Source organism: Cuculus canorus, chromosome 14 (genome assembly GCF_017976375.1).
Source record: "Cuculus canorus isolate bCucCan1 chromosome 14, bCucCan1.pri, whole genome shotgun sequence".
In the NCBI taxonomy this organism is placed as follows: domain Eukaryota; kingdom Metazoa; phylum Chordata; class Aves; order Cuculiformes; family Cuculidae; genus Cuculus; species Cuculus canorus.
The window spans coordinates 1,594,770-1,622,055 of NC_071414.1; the positions used below are offsets into that span (position 1 = coordinate 1,594,770).

Genomic DNA, 27,286 nt, shown 5'->3' on the forward strand with positions numbered 1-27,286 from the left:
GGAGTAGAGGGAATGGCCTGAAGCTCCGTCAGGGGAGGTTCAGGTTGGATATCAGAAAAAAATTCTTCACAGTAAGAGTCATTGGGTACTGGAACAGGCTGCCCAGGGAGGTGGTCGAGTCGCCTTCCCTGGAGGTGTTTAAGGAACGGGTGGATGAAGTACTTAGGGACATGGTTTAGGGAGTGTTAGGAACGGTTGGACTCGATGATCCAATGGGTCCTTTCCAACCTTGTGTGATTCTGTGATTCTGTGATTCTGTGAGTGGCTGTAGGAGTTGGAGTTATTTAGCCTTGAGAAGAGGAGCCTGAGGGGAGACCTTATTGCTCTCTACAACTACCTGAAAGGAGGTTGTAGAGAGGTGGGTGCTGGCCTCTTCTCCCAAGTGACGAGTGATAGGAAAAGCGGGAATGGCCTGAATCTGCACCAGGGGAGGTTCAGGCTGGACATCAGGAAAGAAGTTTTCACAGAAGGGGTCATCAGGCACTGGAGCAGGCTGCCCAGGGAGGTGGTTGAGTCATCATCCTTGGATGGACAAGGTACTCAAGGACATGGTTTAGTGGGAGATAGGAATGGTTGAACTCGAAGATCTAAAAGGTCTTTTCCAACGGAGTGATTCTATGATAGCTCCTCTTTTTGCTTGACCATTTATTATATGTTTGCTTTAGAATCTTTCTGTTTCCCCTCAGAGTGGTGGTGAGCAGACTTTCTTGATGTGACTGTTGTGCACTTTCTTCTCATGAAATGCTTTTGCCTATTATGAGGAGGTCACAAGCAATTCTGTGTGGGGCTGTAGAGAATTCACAGGAGCTCTGTAGGTGAGGCAATTGAAGAAAGGATGGTAACCTTAACCCTAAAGCAAGCAATTGTGTAATGTAGTTCCATGAGATGGGACTTGCTTCTACTCAATGTTTGGACTAAGAAATGTTATTCGCTCTTGATCACATGAAGAGCAGAATATAGTCTTTCTTTTCTTTGTTGCTCTTTCAGAACTGTTTTCTTCTGTCTGTTGACTGTGACTCAAAGAGATGACATACAAGTTCCTTCTTACTGTTCATCCCAGCTACAGATTCTGTGTCCCGGCAGAACTAAAAATACCTGACAATGCTTAAAAGCTCCTAAAGTCTTCCCTAGCTCTAATATGGTGTCTTGCTCTTATAGTTCCCACTTGATTTTATTAAGAGAAGCTGAGCTACTCGATTACTCTCAACAAATATTTCCTGTGGAATATTCCTTGCGACTCGAGGAGATGTTCTAACTTTACCCAGCACCGCATCTCGGCATCCAGCGCTCCTGGAGCGAAGCCTGTGCGCTTCCCGCTTGCCATGGGAGCGAAGTTCCGGCGGCGGGCGCAGCCCCCGTCCCCGCCGAGCATCCCGGGCCTGTGAGCGCGGGACGGCTGCAGTGCCGCGTCGGCGCCTGCGGGTGCCGCTGTTGTCCGAGGCGCCGCAGCCGCGGCAGCGCCCTGCCCCCGCGGGCTGCTGGCTCGCCCGGCGCCGGCCCGAGCGGCAGCGGCGCGGGCAGCAGCGGCGAGAGGCGGCGCCGAGCTCGCTGTCCTGCGGCGGCCCCTGCGCTCGGAGCGGCGAGAGGCTGGAAGGGAGGGAGGTCAGCGGCGGGAGGGAGGAAGGCGAGCGCTGGCGAGCATGGCAAGCGGGGAGAGGCGGCGACCAGCGGCGGCGCGAGCGCTGCTGTCCGCCTTGCTGCTGGGCTTGTGGTGCCGGGCGGCGGCGGAGCGGCTCCGCTACACCATCGCCGAGGAGCTGGGCAGAGGCTCGCTGGTGGGGCCGCTGGCGCGGGACCTGGGGCTGAGCCCGGCCGAGCTGCCGGCGCGCAAGCTGCGGCTGGCGTCTGCCGGGAAAAGGCAGCAGGAATATTTTAGGGTGAGCGAGGAGAATGGGAACCTGTACGTGAGCGAGAGGCTGGACCGGGAGGAGATGTGCGGCGAGTCGGTGTCCTGCTCCGTCAGTTTCGAGGCAGTGGTGCAGAATCCGCTCAACGTCTTCCACGTCGAGGTGGCCATCCAGGACGTCAACGACAACTCCCCGAGCTTCCTGCAAGACAGTTTCCAGCTGGAGATCAACGAGTTCACTTCTCCCGGCGCCCGCTTTTACTTGGGCGTTGCCGAGGACCCGGACGTGGGCAGCAACTCGCTGCAGGGCTACGAGCTGGAGGACAACGAGTTCTTCGCGGTGGAGTCGAAGGAGAGCCCGGACGGCAGCAAGTTCGCGGAGCTGGTGCTGCGCCGTGCGCTGGACCGGGAGCGGGAGCAGAGGCTGCGTCTGGTGCTGAGGGCTGTGGACGGCGGCGATCCGCCGCGGAGCGGCACCGCCCAGCTCTGCATCAACGTCACCGACGCCAACGACAACGCGCCCGTGTTCGCGCAGGAGCGGTACCGCGCCAGCCTGCGGGAGGACGCGCCGCCGGGCTCGGCGCTGCTCAACGTCTCCGCCTCCGATGCCGACGCAGGCACCAACGCGCGCATCACCTACAGCTTCGGGAAAATGCCGGCCAAGGTGCTTCAGAAGTTCGTGTTGGATCCGGAGAGCGGGACGATCACGCTACAAGAACTGCTGGACTTTGAGGACACGCGGTCTTTCAGCCTGGCGGTGGAGGCGAGGGATGGGGGTGGTCTGGTGGCGCACTGCAAGGTGGAGGTGGAGGTGCTGGACGTGAATGACAATGCGCCCGAAATCTCGGTGTTGTCGGTGTCGAGCCCGGTGCCCGAGGACGCTCCGGTGGGCACGGTCGTGGCTCTGTTGAACGTGAACGACCGGGACTCTGGGGAGAACGGTCAGGTGTGGTGCGAGCTGTCGGGCGAGTCGCCGGTGTCGCTGGTGTCATCGTCGGGCGGGTCGTATAAGGTGGTGACGTCGGTGCCGCTGGACCGGGAGCAGGCGGGCGAGCACCGTGTGACGGTGTTGGCCAGGGACCGGGGCGTGCCGTCGCTGTGGAGCCGCGCGTCGCTGTCGCTGGAGGTGTCGGACGTGAACGACAACGCGCCGGTGTTCTCGGAGGCGGCGTACAGCGCCTACGTGTGGGAGAACAACGCGGCGGGCGCGCTGCTGGTGCGCGTGTCGGCGCGGGACTTGGACGCGGGCGCCAACGGGCGCGTGAGCTACTGGCTGGCGGGCGGGAGCGCGGTCGGGGCGTGCGCGGCGTCGTCGGTGTCGGTGGAGGCCCGGAGCGGCGCGGTGTACGCGCAGCGGTCGTTCGACTACGAGCAGTGCCGCGAGCTGTCGGTGTCGGTGCGGGCGCAGGACGGCGGGGCGCCGTCGCGGAGCTCGACGGCGACGGTGCGCGTCTTCGTGCTGGACCGCAACGACAACGCGCCGCGGGTGCTGTGGCCGGCGGCGGGCGCGGGAGCGGCGGGCGAGGCGGGTTTGGCGCCGGGTCCGGCGCCGTTCGAGGTGGTGCCGCGCTCGGCCGAGGCCGGCTACCTGGTGGCCAAGGTGGTGGCGGTGGACGCGGACGCGGGGCGCAACGCGTGGCTGTCGTACGAGCTGGTGCAGGCGGCGGAGCCGGCGCTGTTCCGCGTGGGGCTGCACAGCGGCGAGGTGCGCACGGCACGGGCCGTGTCGGAGCGGGACGCGGCCAAGCAGCGGCTGGTGGCCGTGGTGAAGGACCACGGGCGGCCGGCGCTGTCGGCCACGGCCACGCTGCACGTGGTGCTGGCCGAGAGCTTGCAGGAGGCGCTGCCGGAGCTGAGCGAGCGGCCGTCGGGCGCCGAGGCGGCGGCCGAGCTGCAGCTGGGGCTGGGGCTGGCGCTGGCGCTCCTCTGCGCCCTTTTCGTGCTCAGCGTGGCGCTGGCCGTGCTGGCGCGGCTGCGCGGGGCCGGGCCGCCCGCCGTGCTGCGCTGCCTGGGCGCGCAGCGCTTCTCCGGGGCGGGCGCCGCCTTCCCGGCCGACTTCTGCGAGGGCACCTTGCCCTCCTCCTACAACCTGTGCGTGGCGCCGGGCCGCGCCGTCGCCGACGTCGCTTGGCTGCCGCCGCCGCTGCCCAGCCTGCCCGCGGAGGAGCTGCTCGGCGGGGAGCCCTGCGGGAAGCGGAGCGAGAGCAGCAGCGCCGGCGCGGGAGAGCCGCCCGACCACCCCGACGCACCGCAGGTCTGTAACCCGCGCTCTCACGCTCTTATCCTTGACTCTTTTCCGAAGTGCCGTCCTCTTTTCCTCTGAATTTTCCGCTGGGTTTTGTCGCGCAGTGGGGATGGGGGATGCAGATCCTTGTGTCTGGGAAGAAATGAAAGACCGATATGTTTCCGTTCTGTTCTGAGCAGACAGTTCAGCCGCGGCACTCTTCGGTTTTTTCTGTGGTCACAGGTTCTGATTCAGCGAAGAGGTCTTGTCTGCAACTCTTGTGTTACGATCCTGTCAGTTAGTATCAGCGAATCTTTACTGTGCAGAACGAGATCCGCTGATTCTACTCCATAGTCTCGGGATTGTCGCTTGGTATTGAAGATGTTTCCTTCCGGATCCATTTTACCTGAAACCCTGTACATGGACCTGGTTGATATCTGGAAAGAAACCTGGTAAATGCCTTTTCAATATCAGACCCTGAAGGAAAACGTGTATGTGACTCCATGAATGGAGAACTTAAAGGTGGTTGCTCCCTTCTGGAGGCAGGGTGCTGCAGAGACGGCGGTGGAAACGGGACAGATAGATTGTATCCAGACATGATTTCTCGGATATCTTTATGCGGTCGTTTCTCATTGCTCTTCGGTGGTAGATCTTTCTTTTACACCTTCGTCACCTCACTTCCATGCGTAGGTGGAAATGTAGAATGCGAACTCAAGAAAAATAACAAGTATCGCGTCTTCTATTTCAAAGCGTGTCCTCTGCTCTCCTGCAGGATTTTGTGGACAAGGTTTCCTCCAGACATGGTGATACAACGATCAGATAACTCCTTTACTGATAAACAGTGTCTTATACCGTCATTTTTAAGACAATTAAAGCTTTTTCACGGTCATTCAGGCTGTAGGGTTACTTGGATAATTACAAATGTGTGTAAACAATGCGAAAAAAGAACTTTCTGTGGACTATTAAGGAAAAGAAATCACACACTGAGCTTTCAAGAGTTTAATGCTGTGGCCATTAGGTCTGTGACGTTACTGAAGCATATAATTGCACTCATCCAGTTCGAAAATAAACTAACTACTCCTTCGTCATTACCTGAGACGCCTTGTTTCCCTTTGTGGGGACTGACCGCACCTTCTTCAGCCTAAATGCCTGATCTCAGGCGTTGGTGGTGGAATAGTTAGTCTGGAAGTGTTCCGTCTGAACTAAAGTAGTTTAAGGAGAGTTCCTCGTGCTGAGGTTAAGGGGCTGGAGAGCTCGTGTGAGTGTATATTCCGTTTGTATTTCAGAGCCCGGGATTTTCTTGCTATCCTTGTAGCAGCAATTGAAGAATGGTTTCTGCGAAATATAGTGGTTGGAATTGTGGTGTTGGACTAATGTTAAATGGGTCTTAATACTCTGCTCCTTAAAATAAGAACAAATGTTTTATTTCACGTACGTGGCCATTAAGAAATGATTTTATCCGTGCGGTAAATCCCCGGTCTACATTTGAGGAGTGATCTCCATTGCTGCTATGTTCTGTTAGTCGGGATGAGGGGAATTAGAGTGCTTTCGTGATGCACTTTTGATCAGCAGAAATAGTGAGAAAGAAATCATTTGAAGCAGTTTCTGATGGGGATTCTGCTTTAGTACTGATAGGATATGTCTCTCGGTATCTTCCACGTCACATTTTGCTCGCCGTGCTCGCCCCGGGGATTCGAAGAGAGCCGGTGCCGAGCGCAGGCGGGGCGGGAGGCGGCGGGTGCGGTCGGCGGTGTGTGCGAGGGTTGGGACCGTCCCCGCGCGGTTCCGGTGCGCAGGGCCGGGCGGGCAGCGCTGGTCGGCGGTGAGTGCGTGCAGTGCCGGGAGGAGGCTGCGGGCGCCGCTGTTGACCGAGGAGGAGCGGTCGGGAGGTGGGAGCGGTGGAGGCAGCCCCGCCCGCTGCGGCGCGGCTCGCTGTCTGTCTGGGGTCTGTCTCGGCGGGCGGCGGGCTGCGAGCGTCCCCGCGGTACGGAGCCGCGGTGCAGCGAGGCGGAGGGGGCGGCGGCGGCACCGGGCGGCAGCGGCGGTGCGGAGCCGGAGGCTGGGGCCGGAGGCGGAGCGGGCTGTGTTTCGGCGGTGGGACGGTGTGTGCGGGGCGGCGGCGGAGATGCGGGAGTTGGGGAAGCGGTGGGGCCGGGGGGAGCGAGCGCTGCTGTGGTGCGTGCTGGGGGCGGCGTGGGAGGCGGCGTGGGGGCAGCTGCGCTACTCGGTGCCCGAGGAGATGCCCAAGGGCTCCTTCGTGGGCGACGTGGCCAAAGACCTGGCGCTGCAGCTGCCGGCGCCCCGCGAACGCGGGGTTCGCCTCTTGGACAGAGGCAAAACGCAGTATTTTTCCCTGCACGTGAAGACGGGACATTTAGTGACGGCAGAGAGGATCGACAGAGAGCAGCTGTGCGGGAGTGTGCAGCAATGCGTGCTGCGCTGTGAGGTGATAGTGGATGGGGAAATGAAGGTTTATGAAATCGAAGTGGAAATCAAGGACATTAACGACAACGTCCCCAGCTTCGAAGAGTCAGAAAAGCAAGTCAGGATGAGCGAGATGACAGCGATGGGATCTAGGTTTCTTCTGCCCAGGGCTCACGACCCGGACTTGGGACGGAATTCCGTACAGAGCTACGAGCTGAGCGGCGACGAGCACTTCTCGCTGTCGGTGCAGAAGGGCCCCGGCGGGGCTGAGCGTCCCGAGCTGGTGCTGGCCAAGGCGCTGGACCGGGAGGAGGCGGTGTCACACGAGTTGTTGTTGAGGGCGATGGACGGCGGCGAGCCATCCCGGACGGGCACGGCGCATCTCCGCGTGACGGTGCTGGACGCCAACGACAACGCGCCCGTGTTCAGCCAGGCGGAGTACACGGTTCGTGTGCCGGAGGACGTGCCCGTGGGTTCTACTCTCCTCACCCTCACGGCCACCGACGCCGACGAGGGGACGAACGGGCACGTGAAATATTCATTTCAAACGGTTTCTGTGAAAGCTTCGAAGATTTTCCGCCTGGACTCTGAGGAGGGAAGGATCACGCTGGTGCGGAATTTGGACTTCGAGAACTGTGACTCGTACGAACTGGAGGTGCAGGCACAGGATGGAGGAGAGCTTTTCGACACTGCTAAAGTCACGATAACCGTGACAGACGTCAACGACAACGAGCCTGAACTGATAGTGTCTTCATCGCTGACTGAGATCTCTGAGGACGTCCCGCAGGGGACAGTGGTGGCCCTGCTGCACGTCCAGGACCTGGACTCAGGGCCCAACGGCGAGGTGCGGTGCTCGCTGGAAGGGTCCGTCCCGTTCCGTCTGCAGAGTTCGCGGGGCAGCTACTACAGCGTGGTGACTTCGCGGGAGCTGGACCGAGAGGAGGTGTCGGAGTACAACGTGACGGTGCGGGCGTCGGACGGCGGGACGCCGCCGCGGTGGAGCAGCACGGTGTTGTGTCTGCGGGTGCTGGACGTGAACGACAACGCGCCGGTGTTCTCGGAGGCGCGGTACAGCGCCCGCGTGCGGGAGAACAACGCGGCGGGCGCGCTGCTGCTGCGGGTGCGGGCGCGGGACGCGGACTGGGGCGCGAACGCGCGCGTGCGGTACCGCCTGTGTGAGGGCGTCGTGCGGGGCGCGGCGCTGTCGTCGTACGTGTCGGTGGAGGCGGAGACGGGCGCGCTGTACGCGCTGCGGTCGTTCGACTACGAGGAGGTGCGCGAGGTGGGGCTGTGGGTGCGGGCGGAGGACGGCGGGTCGCCGTCGCTGAGCAGCAACGCGTCGGTGCGCCTGGAGATCGTGGACGAGAACGACAACGCGCCGCAGGTGCTGTACCCGCCGTCGTCGGGCTTGGGCTCGTCGGGGTCGGTCGTGGAGCTGGCGTCGCGGTCGTGGGAGCCCGGCTCGCTGGTGGCCAAGGTGGTGGCGGTGGACGCGGACGCGGGTCAGAACGCGTGGCTGTCGTACGAGCTGTGGAAGGCGACGGAGCCGGGGCTGTTCCGCGTGGGGCTGCACAGCGGCGAGGTGCGCACGGCGCGCTCGGCTCTGGCCCGCGACGCGTCGCGGCACAGCGTGGTGGTGGTGGTGAAGGACCACGGGCGGCCGGCGCTGTCGGCCACGGCCACGCTGACGGTGGTGCTGGCCGAGAGCGTGGCCGAGCTGCTGTGGGAGCTGGGCAGCGCGGCGGCGGCCGTGCCGGGCGAGGCGGCCGGCGGGCTGACGCGGTGGCTGGTGGTGGCCATGGCGGCCGTCTCCTGCCTCTTCCTCGCCTTCCTGCTGCTGCTGCTGGCGCTGCGCCTGTGCCGCTGGCGCCGCTCGCAGCTGCTGCCGCCGCCGGGCAGCGGAGCCTTGCGCGCCGTCCCGGGCTCGCCCTTCGTGGGCCTCGACGGCGTGCGCGCCTTCCTGCGCTCCTACTCGCACGAGGTGTCGCTCACCGCCGACTCGCGCAAGAGCCGGCTCCGCTTGTCGCCCGACAGCGCCTGCGACACGCTGCCCGCCCGCCCGCCTCCCGACGAGCCCAAGCCGCTGCTCGACGAGGATCCCGACGACGCCCGACGCGCCCCCCCCGCGGCTGTCCCGGTGAGTAGGGGAGTGCCTCTGGCGGGACTGGCTCCCCGAGCTGCCCTCTACCGCTCTCCTGCGCTGACCACTGCGATTACTTGCTACTAACTGCCGTAGTGGAAGACCGTCGTGAAGGAGAAACTAGGCACTGTTTTCTGTGTCTTTGTATTTATTGAGGGAACAGCGAGTATTACATGACCGGGAACTCAGTTATTGTCAGTGGCTCTTGCTCCCTGCAGGTGATCAGTTTGCTCAGTGTAACAGTCGGTGTGGGGTCGGGCGAAATTGAGCTGGTTTCGTTCGGACGGGTCTTTGTTCCTATCACGCTCCAGGCAGTTTCTCAGTTTTCTCCTCTGACAAGTGCGATACCTGTTTTCCTTTTAGCTGTAGCTCTTCCAAATTGATATATTTCACTTTTAGGAGGTGGACGTTGGCGTTATTTGCAAGGTCAGATTTCTTTCCGACGGCCAAGGTGCCTAAGCAGGATGAGATCGATTTGAAAGAGGACGCTAATGGCCCATTTACTCTCCGCCGCGCTGTCCTCCGCCTCCACACACCCACACACCCCCACCCGTTCCCCGCCGCCTTCTGTCTCTAGAAGGGGGAGGTCGAGTTACAAAGGAAGGCAAAGCCTCTTTCAGCACCGCGCTACGGAGGATCGTTGCTCGGTGTTCCAGTTGGAGAGGGATGTGGAAGAAGTGGGGCTGCTGTTGTCTTGAGTTACATTTGGCTGGGCTTTGTATTTTTATTCTGTCGTTCCTGTGTTCCACGCTGTTCCCTGACCCGTTCTCTCCTGGAGGTGCGGTGCTCTTTCACTAGAGGAATTTCTCTTCCTTCTTAGTACAGAGAAGTAAAGATGTCTGGGTGAAGTCCGTGGGTGATCGTGGTGCTGGATGAGGAATAATGGTCTGGGGAATTGACTCTTTGCTGTCGTGTACTTGCAAATTCTGAGGGTCGTGGAACGCCCTGCATGGTGTGAAGTGTTGGAGACAAAAGGTGTGTGAGCTGTTCCTGATGGGCTGTTGAAGGGTCCAAGAGATATGGTTGCTCTTTTTCCTGCTCAGTGTCCAGGTGTTGTATCACGCATCACAAATTTGATGTTCCAAATGAATTGTTTCTAGAATGTAAAAAGATATTCCGGGTGCCTCTGTGTTGAAGATTATGCTATGATCCTTCTGTAACAAACACTTTTAGAAACGTTTTTCCTTCAGTTATTACATAAAGAAAAATACACGTTGTAGGAAGTAGTATATTATTCATGGTAAAGGAGAAGTTTTCTGTGCAGCTTTTCTTTTGGTTGAATCTGTCTGCAAATGATGAAGAGAAATGGTCTGGTGAACTGGCCGTTTGATGTCAGGCGCTTGCAAATTATGAGAGACAAAGAATATCATGCAAGCTGTGAAGGAATGGGAAAGGGAGTCCTGAGAGTTGTGTGTGTGGGACTGTTGAAGAACCCAAGTTTGCACGATGCTGTGATATTTTTACTGATGAGCTTTATTAGGTAATTCTGAGAAGAGAAATGCCATAATGGGAACTTTTGGCCTTGCAATAGATTTTTCATTCCCTGGTGAATACGTGGAATATGTATCTTCTCTGAACGCCATTATCAAGAATACTGGGTTGTGATCCCATCTTTTCTGCATGTGCCTTTCATGTTAAAGTCTTTTATAGGGGTGTTTTCTTAAAATATCACTGGATTAAATGTTCTTGGTTGTCACATACGCATGCTGCGAAGTGAAATATTACCCATAATAAGTAGAAGTTGTCTTTGCCTCTTCTCTTTGAGCAGATTCTGTCTGCTAATCAGGAAGGTCATGGCATGCAATCTGTGAAGGATTTGATGGGATTCCTGGGACTGTTGTGTGTAAGGAGGTACTGGTAAAGACATGTTCTGAGTTCTGTACTATGGAGTTTCAGTGCCTTCTGCTCAGTGTGTTTGGCCTACAAGTGTTATTCCACCCAATCCCTTAATTTATGTGGTTTTCTGACTCTTGACTCAGTTGTGGTCATGATCTACAGCTCAGCTTCAAGGTCTTTGATCAAATGGGGAAGGTCAGATCTGTTTCAGTTGTCTGAGTGCAGGGGCTGTTCCCATACACACCTTGTGTCCTGGAAGTTTGAGGACTTTCTCTGTTTCTGGGCAGTGATTTTTGCATTTGAAACTGCTTTGTTCAGCTATGCGTTGTGGTTACAGCCTCTTGCTCATGTTACAGCAAGTGTGAAAGGCAGGAGATGTGAGAGTATCTTTGTGATCTGTTCTTGTTGGGGAGAATAGATGTAAGCATGACCCGAGCAGGTGGCATTGCTACGGAACAGTGTTTGTGATGAAAGAGGGGAGGAGATTCCACCTAAGCCGCTGGTTTGAGGACCCATTCCATGTGCATGAAAACTTCCTCACACAAGTCATGAGTAGGCCGACAAGAGAAGGCGTCCTCCTGGAACCTGCTGTTTGTGAACAGAGAAGGCCTTGTGGGAGATGTGACAGTTGGAGGATGCCTGGGGCAAAGCGATCATGAGATGATAGAATTCTCATTTCAAGGTGAGGTGAGGAGGGGGATAGCAGAATGTCCACCTTAGACTTCCAGAGGGCAGACATTGGACTGTTCAGAAGGCTGGTTGATAAAATTGATTCCACCTAAGGCATTGGTTTGAGGACCCATTCTCTGTTGGATGACTCCTCCTCTTTGTGTTTGGACATTTATTATTTGCATGCTTTAGAATCTTTCAGTTTCTTCTCAGAATGATGGTGAGCAGACAAATGGATCTCCCTTCCTGTTGTGACCCGAACGCATTATCTTCTCGTGTTATATTTTTGCCGATTATGAAAATGTCAGAATCAAACAAAGAGATCTTTTTGCTCATTCCATGTTTAGTGTCCAGGTGTAGTACCATAAATTGTGAATGTGATGTTCCCAAAGAGTTGTTGCTAGAAGGGAAAAATGATATTCCAGCCCCCATTGCCTGGAAGAGAATGTAGTAGTCCTTTTCATGGTTTAACTTCTTGGACACTTATGTTGGAAACACTTTCATAAAGGTTTTCCTTTTAATTGTTACAGGAAGATATGCTCTTGCTTTCCAAATACATGTGGTAGGAAGTAAAATATCTTTCAGGGTAAAGGAGATGTTGTCTTTGCAGCTTTTCTTTTCATAGAACCTGTCTGCAAATGAAATGGTCTGGGGACCTGGCTGTTTGATGTCAGGTGCTTGCAAAATATGAGGGTCCAAGAACCCCATGCATGCTGTGAAGGAATGGGAAAGGGAGTTCTGAGAGTTGTACATGTGGGGCTAATGAAGAACCCAAGTGATGTGGTTTGTTCTTCTCCTTGTTCAGTGTCCACTAGGATTAGATAATGACAATATTCTGCTTCTCAGAGAAGTGTTACTCCAACTCTACTAGGAGAACTGGGATGTTCTTCCTCTGTGTTTGCAGGTTGTTGTGATGTTTTTACCTGTCAGTTTAATTATGTTCTTGTGACAAATGCCATAATGGGAGCTTTGAGACATGCAACAGATTTTTCATTCCCTGCTAAAAATCTGCATTATGTATCTTCTCTAAGGGCCATTATCAATAAGGCTATATTGTAATCCTTTCCTTTTGGCGTGTGTGAACTTCTTACCTTGATCGTTGTGCTGATCTTAAGTTGGGCTGTTGTGTCTGAGAGTGTGTGGAAGATCAAATGTGTGTGTTTGACCATCCCATCTTTTGTGTTAAGAACTTTGATAGGTGTGTTTTCTTAAAATATCACTGTATGAAATGCTCTTGCTTGACACGTGCACATGGAGAGAAGTCAAATACCTGGTAAGGAGAAGTTTTCTTTGCAACTTTTGTTTGAGCACATTCTGTCTGCTGATCGTGAAGGTGACTGACAAGCATGCAATCTGTGAAGGCTCTTACGGGAGGCCTGGGACTGCTGTGTCTGAGGAGGTACCAGTGGAGACATGTTCTGTGTTGTGTTAATTCCCAGTGTTCAGTGCTGGACTAAGTAAAAGGAGTCTGAAAGTGTCATAGTTTGGGGTAACGCACTGTACAGCTTCCAAGTTGCCAAGTTGTGTGCTCACCAGTTTGCTTTCCTGTTGAGAGGTGTTTCCCTAAATGGTCCTTAATGAGCACTGATGTACACATTACATTAAGAATTGCACATCATGTATCATCCAAATTGCCAAATGTGCTGAAGAGAGACAGTGCTGTCTTTGAGTTGATTCTTTGATGACTGGACTTTTACTGGAGTGGCTCCCCACTTATGGCTTTGAGAACATACTACGAGTCTTTGAATTCCTGTTACAAGCAGAGAAATTTCTTTGCAAGTATCTGCGTTGTGATCCTTGTGCTCGGATAATGAGAAATTGTGTTTGCTACTTTACATTTAAAGATGTTGTGTAATATTTAGGCAAGGTGAAAAAAACCTTTCTGTCCAGAGACATAACAGGTAAAAATGTTTGCAGTTGTATGATTTGAAATGAGTACAGGATATGTTTAAAGGTTCTGTTTCTCCTAGTCGTTCTGTGAGGCCCACAGCTGTGGTTCTGTGCATTTTCCCTGTCATATTGTCCTAAGAGATTACATTGAGGAGCTGCGGATGTGGTCTTTGGAGTTTGAGCATCTGTGAGAGCCTACCACAGCCTTTTTCTCAACCAGATCCCTTTCTTGTGTACCTTCCCCAGCTGACACAATCTGAAATGTTCCTTCACTTCTGCCAGTTTCCCATCCTCAATGAGGTCTAAAGCTGGTTCATGTTGTGGCTGATACCACTTCAACCATTAAGAGATGTGTTGGAATTGTTGGGCTGGGGAAGCAGTTTCCTTCCATAGCTTGAAGGTGCTCAGCTGCCAAGACAAAGGCTTTGATAGGTTTCTGTTTCCCTTAAAGGTCACTGAATGTCAAACTCTCCTGTGGCTGACATGAGGACATAATACTGGATGTTGTCCATGGTGTAATATGGCTGTGAATACAGAGCAAGGAGGGTGAAAGGCTGGCTTTGAACTAGGCAAGTAGGTGGTTTTGGCTGAGCAATAGATTCATTTCAAGCCTGAAGCTTTGTTTCCCTAAAGGTCATGCTACCTTTTCCCCATTTCTGGATGGTTCTTTTGGCTTTGAACCTGGGAATGTTGTTTTGCTTTAAATACTTATTTCCCTTGTTAAGCCCTCAACCACCTGAAAGCAGTCTAATTTTCTAAGACCTGGCTTGAGAAAGAGTCCTCTGGTAGGAGGTGTTTATGCTTGCAGCTTCATGAGCAGGCCACATAGCAAGAAAAATTGATGAGAGCTGACAGCTCTTTCTTAAAATGACATCCTTACTGTGGAGTCCAGAGGAAGAGTTCATGGTCACACATGTGCTTGTAACCTCAGTGATTTACAGGTAATCTTGAAGATGAACTTCAACACCTGGAGTGAAGTTGGAGAAGAGTTCCTGGTGAGTTTCTCTGACAATAATTTCTCTTTTAATGGTTCCTTGCATTCCTGGTCTGCTGCTTTTTATGTCTCTGGTTTCTATGTGTGTTGGTGTAGTTTTAAGTAATGTCATATCTTCATTTAGCCATGTGTTGTGTGTTATTACCTCTTGCTCTTCCTGCAGTTTTTGTGGAAGGCAGGATATGTGAGGTTTTATTTGTGTTTTGGTTTTGGTACGGAGAGGAAATAAAAATCTCACGTCCATAGAAATCATAGTTCTGTGGAGCAGGATGTGTATTAAAATAGGGGAAGAAACTCCACCAAAGCTGATGGTTTCATATTTCCCAATCTCTGTGGGATGAGCGTTCCTCTTTTAGTTCAGACATTTATCATTCATGTGCTTTACAGTCTTCCCAGGATGCTGGTGAGTGACAAATGTCCCCCCTTCTTGGAGCGATCGTGGTGCATTTTACTACCATGGTATGGTTTTGGCAGTTATGAGGGTCAGAAGCAAACCTGGAAGTTGTGTAGGGCTGGAGAGAAGACTCGGGGACGCTCTGCTAGCATGGGGCATCATAGAAGATAGTAATTTCCCTGTTCGTCATAGTTCCTTCACTAGGCCGATGGTTGTGGTTTCATGCAATCTCAATCCCTTCTGCTCAATATATTTGGCCTAGAAGTATTATTGTGACTTCATCCACTCATTTCTGTAGATTCTGTAGGTTTCTAACTCTTGCCTTGCATGTTGTCATGAGGTACAGCTCAACCTCAGGATGTTCAATCACATGGAAACATCTGTTCCAGCCTTCTGAGTGCAGGGGCAGTTCCCATAGATGCCTTTGTTTCCTGGAAGTTTGGGGTACCCTTTGTAACTGCTTTGTTTATGCACAACCTCTTGCTCATGTTACAGCAGGTATGAAAGCCAGGAGATGTGGGGGTGTCTTTGTAATCTGTTCTTGTTGGGGAGAATAGATGTAATCTTGACCTGAGCAGGTGGCATCACTACGGAGCAGTGGTTGTGACGAAAGATGGGAGGAGATTCCACCGATGCCATTGGTTTGATGCCCCATTCTATGCGGACAACTGCTCCTCATTTTGTTTAACCATTTATTATTTGTGTGCTTTAGAATCTTTCTGTTTCTTCTCAGAATGGTGGTGAGCAGACCTTCTTGATGTGACTGTAGTCCATTATCTTCTCATTAAATGTTTTTGCCCATTATGAGAAGGTCAGAAGCAAATCTGTTTGTGAACAGAGAAGGCCTTTCTTTTCTTTTTGTTCTTTCAGAGATATTTTCTTCTGTCTGTTCACTGTGATTCAAAGAGATTACATTAAAGTTCCTTCTTATTGTTCATCCCAGCTACAGATTCTGTGTCCCAGCAGAATTAAAAACACCTGACAGTTCTAAAAAGGGTTTAAAGTCTACCCTAGCTCTAATATAATTTCTTACTCGTATAGTTCCCCTCAATTTTATTAAGAGCAGTTGAGTTTCTCGATTACTCTCCCTGAGTATTTAATAGAATCATAAAATCAGTAGGTTGGAAAGGACCTACTGGATCATCAAGTCCAACCATTCCTAACAATTCCTAAACCATGGCCCTCAGCACCTCATCCACCTGTCCTTTAAACATGTCCAGGGAGGGTGACTCAACCACCTCCCTGGGCAGCTTATTCCAGTGCCCAATGACTTCTCTCCAGCAGTGGCCAGCTCCCTCCTCTCCAAAACTTCCTTTCAGGTAGTTGTAGAGAGCAATAAGTAGAGAGCCCTCAGCCTCCTCTTCTCCAGGATAAAAAAAACCATCTCTCTCAGCCGCTCCTCATAAAAGTTGTTGTCCAGCCCCCTCACCAGCTTCATTGCTCTTCTCTGGACACGCTCCAGAGCCTCAACATTCTGCTTGTGGTGAGGGGCCCAAAACTGAACACAGTATTCGAGGTGCAGCCTCACCAGTGTGGAGTACGCAGGGAGAATATCCTCCCTGGATATTATGGCCACACTGTTTCTGATACAAGCCAAGGTGTCATTGGCCTTTTTGGACGCCTGGACACACTGCTGTCTCATGTTCAATTGGCTGTCAACCAACACCCCCAGATCCTTCTCCTCCAGGCAGCTTTCTTGCCAGACTTCTCCTGGTCTGTAGCACTGCATAGGGTTGTTGTGTCCCAAGTGCAGGACCCCGCATGTGGACTTGTTAAACATCATGCCATTGGTCCAGCCTGTTCAGGTCCCTTTGCAGAGCCTCCCTACCCTCCATCAGATCCACGCTTCCACCCAGCTTAGTGTCATCTGCGAACTTGCTAAAGGTGCACTCAACACCTTCATCCAGGTCACTGATAAAGACATTGAACAGGGCTGGACCCAGTACCGAGCCCTGAGGAACCCCGCTTGTAAGTGGCCTCCAGCTGGAGTTAACTCCATTTACCACCACTCTCTGGGCCTGGCCATCCAACCAGTTTTCAACCCAGGAGAGTGTGCACCTGTCCAGTCCAGAGGCTGACAGTTTCTGAAGCAGAATTCTGTGAGAAACAGTGTCAAAGGCATTACGGAAGTCCAAGAAGACTACATCCACAGCCTTTCCTCCATCCAGTAGTCGGGTCACTTTGTCATAGAAGGCGATCAGGTTAGTTTGGCAAGACCTGCCTTTTGTGAACCCGTGTTGACTGGGCCTGATCACCGGTTCTCTTGCACGTGCTGTGTGATATCACTCAAGATCTCCTGTTCCATGACTTTCCTCGGCACTGAGGTCAGACTGACAGGCCTATAGTTCCCTGGATCCTCCCTACAACTCTTCTTGTAGATGGGCACAACATCAGCCAGCCTCCAGTCCGGTGGAACTTCCCCATTCAGCCAGGACTGCTGGAAGATGATGGAAGGGGGTTTGCAAAGGATATCCGCCAGCTCCTTCAGTAGTCTTGGGTGGATCCCTTCCGGCCCCATAGACTTGTGGGTGTCTAGCTGGGTAAGCAAGTCTCCAACTGCCTCCTCTTGGATCTTGGGAGCCTCATTCTGCTCCTCTAACTCCTGGGTTTGTACACAGGGGGAACAACTTCCCTTACTATTAAAGACTGAGGCAAAGAAGGCATGAAGTACCTCAGCCTTGTTCTCATCCCCTGTCAATGTTGTTCCTTCTGCATCCAGTCAGTACTGAATATTCTCCCTAGTCCTCCTTTTATTGTTAATGTATTTATATTAAGATTTGCTGAAAATATCCCTTGCGACGTGAGGAGATGCTCTAACGGTACCCAGCACTGCATCGCAGCTTCCAGCGCTCTTGAACCTGCAGCGAGCAGAGCCTGTGCACTTCCTGCTTGCCATGGGAGTGAACTCCCAGTGGCGGGCACAGCCCCTGTCCCCGCCGAGCATCCCAGGCCCCTGAGAGTCTGTTGTTCCTTGCTTTGTTTGTCAGTGTTGTCTTACAACACCGAGGTTTTGGTTAACTTTAATGATTTGAAAAGTATGTCAGAAGTTCCTCAGTAATGGGGCCACAAAATTTGAGGAAGGGTGAGATGGTCCTGTTGGAAAGGAAGAGCCTGTTGTCACACCAACATTGTTGCCAAGTGAGTGGCAGAAGCTTGTGAAAGAGAAAGCAATAGCTATAGTCAGCGCCTTTCAAGGGACTAGTGAGTGTGGCATAAGCGAGAGTCGAGCTATTACCAGCAACCTGCGAATGGGCACAGTTGTCATCCATGGGGTCTTGTTTGGAGCGATAAGAGCTTTGGGAATATCTGCCGTACCTGTAGTTTCCACACTCGTGGTCTCTTGTGGAGCTTGCGTTGATCGGGGGGGTGATAGTGTGCCGTGCCCTGTCCATGGTACTGAAGCAGGGGTTTTCTGCAGAGTCTTGCCTTGCGTGATTTCCCGTGAGTGTTGCTGAGAGCCGGTGTTATCGTATAGACAGGCAGTGAGGAGGATCTTTTTCCGACTTTTTCATAGGCGTTGCACTCAAGAGGCTTTTATCCTGTCGGTTTTCAGGCCACGCCATGCATGTTATATGTATTGTAGGTGCAAAGTGAATGTCAGTGTGATTGCGTCATGGGGAAATTCCTTCCCCAGTGCTCTCATCTGACTTTTCTACTTGCGACTTCCTTTGCCGTTTTTTTTTTTTTTTCCTACAAGTGCATGGCTGTCTGGAAAATGTAGCTCATACCTTGCATACCCCTCGGAATCATCACCGTGGAGGAGTATACCACCTCTTTACAGGTATCAGGTTAGCATACTGATTAAATGAAGTATTCTAGTTGCATGGGTACCTCTTAGCTGCCCATCCGTGTTCTTAGATCTCTACTTACCCGCTTCAGTGGAAGAAGGAATTTTGAAAAGCAAGCTACATTTTAATACATCTGTGCCAAGGTTGTGATGATCTTTGCGATCTGCAAAACTAGGAGCGAATACAGATACTGCTCTTGTGCAGAATAAGACTCTATGTGTTCTCCCAGTCTCTCAGTCATTCTGAGCTGCATATAGAACAATCAAGCATCTCCTCCAACAAAATGGCGGCTTTGATAATTCCTTTCTACAACAGCGTCTCCCTAGCAGATATGCTGCTTCTCCGAGCTAATAGAAATGAAACAAAAGAGCAACTGGCAGCAACAGCAGAAGCTGTTGGAATATGTCAGACATGCCCCACACACTGTAACCCGATCGTACTCACCCGCACTCACCTGTGTTCTGCGATGCAAAGGGTTTGCTCTCCGCGCCGCTCGATAATGCGTTTCCCGGCCAGAGCGTCCATTCCCACTGCCGAGCCGAGCTGCTCGGTTCGCCTTTCCGCGGGAGGTAAAGGGGAATCCGCTCTTCGGTGGTCTATGGCGCCGACTCCCGGCCGTTGCTGAGAGTGCGGAGCGGAGCACAGGGGGCGGAGCGCGGCTGCAGTGCCGTGTCGGCGCCTGCGGGTGCCGCTGTTGTCCGAGGCGCCGCAGCCGCCGCAGCGCCCTGCCCCTGCGGGCTGCTGGCTCGCCCGGCGCCGGCCCGAGAGGCAGCGGCGCGGGCAGCAGAGGCGAGAGGCGGTGCCGAGCTCGCTGTCCTGCGGCGGCCCCTGCGCTCGGGGCGGCGAGAGGCTGGAAGGGAGGGAGGGCAGCGGCGGAGGGGGGAAGGCGGCGAGCGCTGGCGAGCATGGCGAGCGGGGAGAGACGGCGGCCAACGGCGGGGCGAGCGCTGCTGTCCGCCTTGTTGCTGGGCTTGTGGTGCCGGGCGGCGGCGGACCGGCTCCGCTACACCATCGCCGAGGAGCTGGGCAGAGGCTCGCTGGTGGGGCCGCTGGCGCGGGACCTGGGGCTGAGCCCGGCCGAGCTGCCGGCGCGCAAGCTGCGGCTGAGCGCGGAGAAGAGCTACTTCGGTGTGAACGCGGAGAGCGGAGACTTGTACGTGAGTGAGAGACTGGACCGGGAGGAGATGTGCGGCGACTCGGTGTCCTGCTCCGTCAGTTTCGAGGCAGTGGTGCAGAATCCGCTCAACGTCTTCCACATCGAGGTGGCCATCCAGGACGTCAACGACAACTCCCCGAGCTTCCCTCAAGACAGTTTCCAGCTGGAGATCAGCGAGTGGACTTCTCCCGGCGCCCGCTTTTACTTGGGCGTTGCCGAGGACCCGGACGTGGGCAGCAACTCGCTGCAGGGCTACGAGCTGGAGGACAACGAGTTCTTCGCGGTGGAGCTCAAGGAAAGGCAGGACGGCAGCAAGTTCGCGGAGCTGGTGCTGCGCCGTGCGTTGGACCGGGAGCGGGAGCAGAGGCTGCGTCTGGTGCTGAAGGCTGTGGACGGCGGCGATCCGCCGCGGAGCGGCACCGCCCAGCTCTGCATCAACGTCACCGACGCCAACGACAACTCGCCCGTGTTCGCGCAGGAGCGGTACCGCGCCAGCCTGCGGGAGGACGCGCCGCCGGGCTCGGCGCTGCTCAACGTCTCCGCCTCCGATGCCGACGCGGGCACCAACGCGCGCATCACCTACGGCTTCGGGAAAATGCCGGCCAAGGTGCTTCAGAAGTTCGTGTTGGATCCGGAGAGCGGGACGATCACGCTGCAAGAACCGCTGGACTTTGAGGACACGCGAGGTTACTCTCTGCTGGTAGAGGCGAGGGACGGGGGTGGTCTGGTGGCTCACTGCGAAGTAGAGGTGGAGGTGCTGGACGTGAACGACAACGCACCCGAAGTGACACTGACGTCAGTGTCGAGCCCGGTGCCTGAGGACGCTCCGGTGGGCACGGTGGTTGCCCTGCTGAAAGTGCGGGACCGGGACTCTGGGGAGAACGGTCAGGTGTGGTGCGAGCTGTCGGGCGAGTCGCCGGTGTCGCTGGTGTCATCGTCGGGCGGGTCGTATAAGGTGGTGACGTCGGTGCCGCTGGACCGGGAGCAGGCGGGCGAGCACCGTGTGACGGTGTTGGCCAGGGACCGGGGCGTGCCGTCGCTGTGGAGCCGCGCGTCGCTGTCGCTGGAGGTGTCGGACGTGAACGACAACGCGCCGGTGTTCTCGGAGGCGGCGTACAGCGCCTACGTGTGGGAGAACAACGCGGCGGGCGCGCTGCTGGTGCGCGTGTCGGCGCGGGACTTGGACGCGGGCGCCAACGGGCGCGTGAGCTACTGGCTGGCGGGCGGGAGCGCGGTCGGGGCGTGCGCGGCGTCGTCGGTGTCGGTGGAGGCGCGGAGCGGCGCGGTGTACGCGCAGCGGTCGTTCGACTACGAGCAGTGCCGCGAGCTGTCGGTGTCGGTGCGGGCGCAGGACGGCGGGGCGCCGTCGCGGAGCTCGACGGCGACGGTGCGCGTCTTCGTGCTGGACCGCAACGACAACGCGCCGCGGGTGCTGTGGCCGGCGGCGGGCGTGGGAGCGGCGGGCGAGGCGGGTTTGGCGCCGGGTGCGGCGCCGTTCGAGGTGGTGCCGCGCTCGGCCGAGGCCGGCTACCTGGTGGCCAAGGTGGTGGCGGTGGACGCGGACGCGGGGCGCAACGCGTGGCTGTCGTACGAGCTGGTGCAGGCGGCGGAGCCGGCGCTGTTCCGCGTGGGGCTGCACAGCGGCGAGGTGCGCACGGTGCGGGCCGTGTCGGAGCGGGACGCGGCCAAGCAGCGGCTGGTGGCCGTGGTGAAGGACCACGGGCGGCCGGCGCTGTCGGCCACGGCCACGCTGCACGTGGTGCTGGCCGAGAGCTTGCAGGAGGCGCTGCCGGAGCTGAGCGAGCGGCCGTCGGGCGCCGAGGCGGCGGCCGAGCTGCAGCTGGGGCTGGGGCTGGCGCTGGCGCTCCTCTGCGCCCTTTTCGTGCTCAGCGTGGCGCTGGCCGTGCTGGCGCGGCTGCGCGGGGCCGGGCCGCCCGCCGTGCTGCGCTGCCTGGGCGCGCAGCGCTTCTCCGGGGCGGGCGCCGCCTTCCCGGCCGACTTCTGCGAGGGCACCTTGCCCTCCTCCTACAACCTGTGCGTGGCGCCGGGCCGCGCCGTCGCCGACGTCGCTTGGCTGCCGCCGCCGCTGCCCAGCCTGCCCGCGGAGGAGCTGCTCGGCGGGGAGCCCTGCGGGAAGCGGAGCGAGAGCAGCAGCGCCGGCGCGGGAGAGCCGCCCGACCACCCCGACGCACCGCAGGTCTGTAACCCGCGCTTTCTCGAGAGACTTTCTGAACCGCTGTTCTCTCTTCCCTTCTTTTATCTTATTGTTGTGAATGGCAAGAGAACCGTTGGTTCTTTCCATTTCAGTATTAAACTCTGAGTGAAAACGTGTCTGTGTGTCTCCTGAAATGTCATATTCTTCATCCGTAGTTAATTACAGTCGCCGACGCTTAGAGCTGATGCTGAAATGGTTGTGGCAGTAGCAGCAGGGATTAACTTTCTGTGGCCAGGAAATGCTGATCGGTGTCTGCACGGAGGAAGGAATGAAGGAATGAAAGGGGTATTTATCCCCCTTCCACTACCAGCAGATATTAAGCGGCAGCACTACTTGGTCCTTTGATGGTGAGAGGTTCAACTGAGAAGTTTAGACTCCTCCTTGATCTGAATTAGGAACGGCGGATGTGGTGAATATTTGATTCTGCGACACAGGGTAGGGAAGATATGGTCTTTCGAACCGTCGTCCTCTTCCGCTGGGTGTTGTCGCGCAGTGGGGATGGGGGATGCTGATACTTGTGTCTGGGACGCTTGATGCTGGAGAGTTTTTTCCTTCCTGATCACTTTTCACCCCGAATGATGAACTCCAGCCTGCTTGAGGGGTGAATACAAAAGCTTTCGTGGACGCTGTTTCCCCTAGGATTTCCTTGTGCATTGGGAATCGGGAGTGCTGCTCCCTGTGTCTGGGAAGAAATGAAAGATCGATGTATCTGCCTTTTATTCCGAGCAGACAGTTCAGCCGCGGTACTCCTTTGGTCTTCGGTGGTCACAGGTTCAGGTTCACCTGCGAGGTCGTCAGGTGAAAATCTTGCTGATTCTACCCGATAGACTCGGGATTGTCGCTTGTTGTTGGAGATGTTTCCTTCCTAATCGATTTTTCCTGAAACGCTATACTTGCACCTGTTTGTTAGTGGGATAGAAACCTGGTAAATGCCTTTTCGAGATCAGACTCTAAAGGAAAACGCGTATGTGGCTCCACGAATGGATAAATTACAGATGGTTCCTCCCTGCTGAATATTCCCCTGCTCTGTCGAGTGCTTCAGAAAAGGCATCAGAAATGGGGCAGAGAAATTGTATCCAGGCATGACATCTCGGAGATCTTTGTGCAGTTATTTCTGATTACTTTTTCGTGGATGGTAGATCCCTCTTTTGTACAGGTGAAAATGTCAAATGCAAGCTAAAGAAAAAATAACAAGTATCGCATCCTGTATTTCAAAGCGGGTCTTCTGCTCTACTGAAGGATTTTTTTTCCCTCCCAACACGGTGTTTCAAGGATATTTTACTGAAAAACATCAGTGTCTTAACCGTCATTTTTAAGACAATCAAAGCCTTTTCATGGTCGTTCAGGCTCTAGGGTTACTTGGATAGATAGAAGTGCCTATAAACAAGGTGAAAAAAAACTTTCTGTGGACTACCAAGAAAAAGAAATCACACATTGAGCTTTCAAGAGTTTAATGCTGTAGCCGTTAGATCTGTGACGTTACTGAAGCATTTAATTGCGCTCATCGAGATTGAAAATAAAGTAACTACTTCTTCGGCATTGCCTGAGACTCCTTGTTTCCCTTTGTGGAGATGGGCCGCACTTGCTTCAGCCTTTAAATGTCTGATCTTAGGCGATGGTGGTTTAGCAGTTAATCTGGACGTGTACCGTATGAACTGAGGTAGTTCAGGTGCTGCGCTAATGGGCCGGATAACTCTGGTGTCTGTGTGTGAATGTCCCGTTTTGTATTTGAGAACCCATTTTCTTTTGCTCTGCTTGTACCAGCTACTCAGGAACTTTTGCTGCAAAAGAACGTTTTCGGAATTGTGGTTTTGGACTAATGCTTAAAGAGTCTTAATATTCTGCACCTTCAAATAAGAAGAAATATTCTATGTGGCTTTTACCCGTGCGGTAAATCTGTGGGCTGCATTTGAGAGGGACGGGTCTCCATTGCTGCTTTGTTCCGTTGGTTGGGTAAGAGGATTTAGTACGGCCGTGTGATGCTGTCTTCAGGAAGAGTGAGGGAAAAGTCATTGAAACCCGACTGCTACAAAAGCTGTGAAATTCCTGGCGGAGATTCTGCTTTCGGACTGATGGGATAAGGTTCCCGGTGTGTACTTCGTGATGTTTTCCTCTTTATATATGGCCATTTCAAGCGCTCGGTTGCTGGTCATCGGTGAGTGCGTGCAGTGCCGGGAGGAGGCTGCGGGCGCCGCTGTTGACCGAGGAGGAGCGGTCGGGAGGTGGGAGCGGTGGAGGCAGCCCCGCCCGCTGCGGCGCGGCTCGCTGTCTGTCTGGGGTCTGTCTCGGCGGGCGGCGGGCTGCGAGCGTCCCCGCGGTGCGGAGCCGCGGTGCAGCGAGGCGGAGGGGCCGGCGGCGGCACCGGGCGGCAGCGGCGGTGCGGAGCCGGAGGCTGGGGCCGGAGGCGGAGAGGGCTGTGTCTCCGCGGCGGGGCGGTGTGTGCGGGGCGGCGGCGGCGATGCGGGAGTTGGGGAAGCGGTGGGGCCGGCGGGAGAGAGCGCTGCTGTGGTGCGTGCTGGGGGCGGCGTGGGAGGCGGCGTGGGGGCAGCTGCGCTACTCGGTGCCCGAGGAGATGCCCAAGGGCTCCTTCGTGGGCGACGTGGCCAAGGACCTGGCGCTGCAGCTGCCGGCGCTCCGCGAACGCGGGGTCCGCCTTGTATCTGTGGGCAGGACTCAGTATTTGTCTCTGCACGTGAAGACGGGACATTTAGTGACGGCGGAGAGGATCGACAGAGAGCAGCTGTGCGGGAGTGTGCAGCAATGCGTGCTGCGCTGTGAGGTGATAGTGGATGGGGAAATGAAGGTTTATGAAATCGAAGTGGAAATCACGGACGCTAATGACAACGCCCCCACTTTCGAAGAGGCAGAAACGGAACTGAGAATGAGCGAAATGACAGCCCCGGGATCTCGATTTTCCCTGCCCGAGGCTCACGACCCGGACTTGGGACGGAATTCCGTGCAGAGCTACGAGCTGAGCGGCGACGAGCACTTCTCGCTGTCGGTGCAGACGGGCTCCAGCGGGGCTGAGCGTCCCGAGCTGGTGCTGGCCAAGGCGCTGGACCGAGAGGCAGCGGCGTCGCACGAGCTGGTGCTGAGGGCGATGGACGACGGCGAGCCATCCCGGACGGGCACGGCGCGGCTCCGCGTGACGGTGCTGGACGCCAACGACAACACGCCCGTGTTCAGCCAGGCGGAGTACACGGTTCGTGTGCCGGAGGACGTGCCCGTGGGCTCCACCCTTGTCACCCTCACGGCCACCGACGCCGACGAGGGGACGAACGGACGCGTGAAATATTCGATGAAGAAAAAGAAGGACCTGGCATCGCAGATTATCCACTTGGACTCAGAAACAGGAGCCATGACGCTTTTGCGGAGCCTGGATTTCGAGGAAGGAGACTACTACGAAATGGAGGTACAGGCGCATGATGGAGGAGAGCTTTACGATGCTGCGAAAGTGACGGTCACAATTACAGACGTTAACGACAACGCGCCCGAACTGACAGTGACTTCTCAGCAGACCGAGATCTCTGAGGACGCCCAGCCGGGGACGGTGGTGGCTCTGCTGCGCGTCCAGGACCTCGACTCGGGCCCCAACGGCGAGGTACGGTGCTCGCTGGAAGGGTCCGTCCCGTTCCGTCTACAGAGCTCGCGGGGCAGCTACTACAGCGTGGTGACGTCGCGGGAGCTGGACCGGGAGAAGGTGTCGGAGTACAACGTGACGGTGCGGGCATCGGACGGCGGGACGCCGCCGCAGTGGAGCAGCGCGGTGTTGTGTCTGCGGGTGCTGGACGTGAACGACAACGCGCCGGTGTTCTCGGAGGCGCGGTACAGCGCCCGCGTGCGGGAGAACAACGCGGCGGGCGCGCTGCTGCTGCAGGTGCGGGCGCGGGACGCGGACTGGGGCGCGAACGCGCGCGTGCGGTACCGCCTGTGTGAGGGCGTCGTGCGGGGCGCGGCGCTGTCGTCGTACGTGTCGGTGGAGGCGGAGACGGGCGCGCTGTACGCGCTGCGGTCGTTCGACTACGAGGAGGTGCGCGAGGTGGGGCTGTGGGTGCGGGCGGAGGACGGCGGATCGCCGTCGCTGAGCAGCAACGCGTCGGTGCGGCTGGAGATCGTGGACGAGAACGACAACGCGCCGCAGGTGCTGTACCCGCCGTCGTCGGGCTCGGGCTCGTCGGGGTCGGTCGTGGAGCTGGCGTCGCGGTCGTGGGAGCCCGGCTCGCTGGTGGCCAAGGTGGTGGCGGTGGACGCGGACGCGGGTCAGAACGCGTGGCTGTCGTACGAGCTGTGGAAGGCGACGGAGCCGGGGCTGTTCCGCGTGGGGCTGCACAGCGGCGAGGTGCGCACGGCGCGCTCGGCTCTGGCCCGCGACGCGTCGCGGCACAGCGTGGTGGTGGTGGTGAAGGACCACGGGCGGCCGGCGCTGTCGGCCACGGCCACGCTGACGGTGGTGCTGGCCGAGAGCGTGGCCGAGCTGCTGTGGGAGCTGGGCAGCGCGGCGGCGGCCGTGCCGGGCGAGGCGGCTGGCGGGCTGACGCGGTGGCTGGTTGTGGCCGTGGCGGCCGTCTCCTGCCTCTTCCTCGCCTTCCTGCTGCTGCTGCTGGCGCTGCGCCTGCGCCGCTGGCGCCGCTCGCAGCTGCTGCCGCCGCCGGGCAGCGGAGCCTTGCGCGCCGTCCCGGGCTCGCCCTTCGTGGGCCTCGACGGCGTGCGCGCCTTCCTGCGCTCCTACTCGCACGAGATGTCGCTCACCGCCGACTCGCGCAAGAGCCAGCTCCGCTTGTCGCCCGACAGCGCCTGCGACACGCTGCCGGCCCGCCCGCCGCTCGACGAGCCCAAGCCGCTGCTCGACGAGGACCCCGACGCCGCCCGCCGCGACCCCCCCTCCGCTGTCCCGGTGAGTGAGTGAGTGAGTGAGTGAGTGCCTCTGGCGGGACTGGTTCCGTCGCGTTGCCCTCTGCCGCTCCCCTGCAGTATCCAGGGCGATTATTTGCTAATAACTGCCACAGTGGAAGGCGTTTGTGAAAAAGAAACTAGGCACTGTCTTCTGTGCCTTTGTATTTATTTAGGAAACGGCGAGTTTTACATAAGTCGCTTATCACCAGTGGCTCTTGCTCCCCGCAGGTGATCAGTTTGCTCAGTGTAACAGTCAATGTGGAGTCGGGAGAAATGGAGCTGGGCTTGGCTAGAGTTTCGTTCGGACAGGTCTTTGTTCTTATCACGCTCCAGGCAGTTTCTCGTTTTCTCCTCTAGCAAGTGCTATACCGGTTTTCCTTTTAGCTATAGCTCTACCGGCTGTATATACTTCATTTGTAGGAGTTGGAGGTTTGCGTTATTTGCAGGGTCTGTTTTCTTTCCGACATCCAGGGTGCCTAAGTAGGATGAGGTCGACTTCAAACGGGACGCTAATGGCCCATTTGTGTTTCCGTGACGGAATAATGCTTTGTAGTTTTAATGCCGCCCTTTCGCTTATTCCATACCATGATCTGCTCCCCCACGTGAGTGCTTCTGGCGGAACTGGCTCAGCCGCGCTGCCCTCTGCCGCTCACCCGCCCTTTCCCCGCCGCCTTCTGTCTCTGGCCCGGGGAGTCTGTGTTACAAAGGGAGGCTAACACTCGTTTCACACCGCGGTACGGAGGTTCGTGGCTCGGTGTTCCAGTTGGAGAGGCATGTGGAAGATCTGTTTACTCTTTCCATTTTAAGTGTCCGGCTG

The 27,286-nt window shown here is 56.1% G+C and overlaps 2 protein-coding genes across 3 annotated transcripts in view; both read left to right on the forward strand.

Annotated features, from left to right (window-relative positions):
- The window catches only part of LOC104065903 (protocadherin gamma-C5), a 134,218-nt gene that overhangs the window by 20,060 nt on the left and 86,872 nt on the right, over positions 1-27,286 (forward strand). The window lies entirely within an intron of this gene.
- The window catches only part of LOC128853576 (protocadherin gamma-B5-like), a 90,179-nt gene continuing 63,748 nt past the window's right edge, over positions 856-27,286 (forward strand). Inside the window, exon 1 of the mRNA XM_054079275.1 lies at positions 856-6,172. Within this exon, the coding sequence (XP_053935250.1) occupies positions 1,641-4,169 (2,529 nt within the window). The 5' untranslated portion in view covers positions 856-1,640 and the 3' untranslated portion in view covers positions 4,170-6,172. The remainder of the gene's footprint in view (positions 6,173-27,286) is intronic.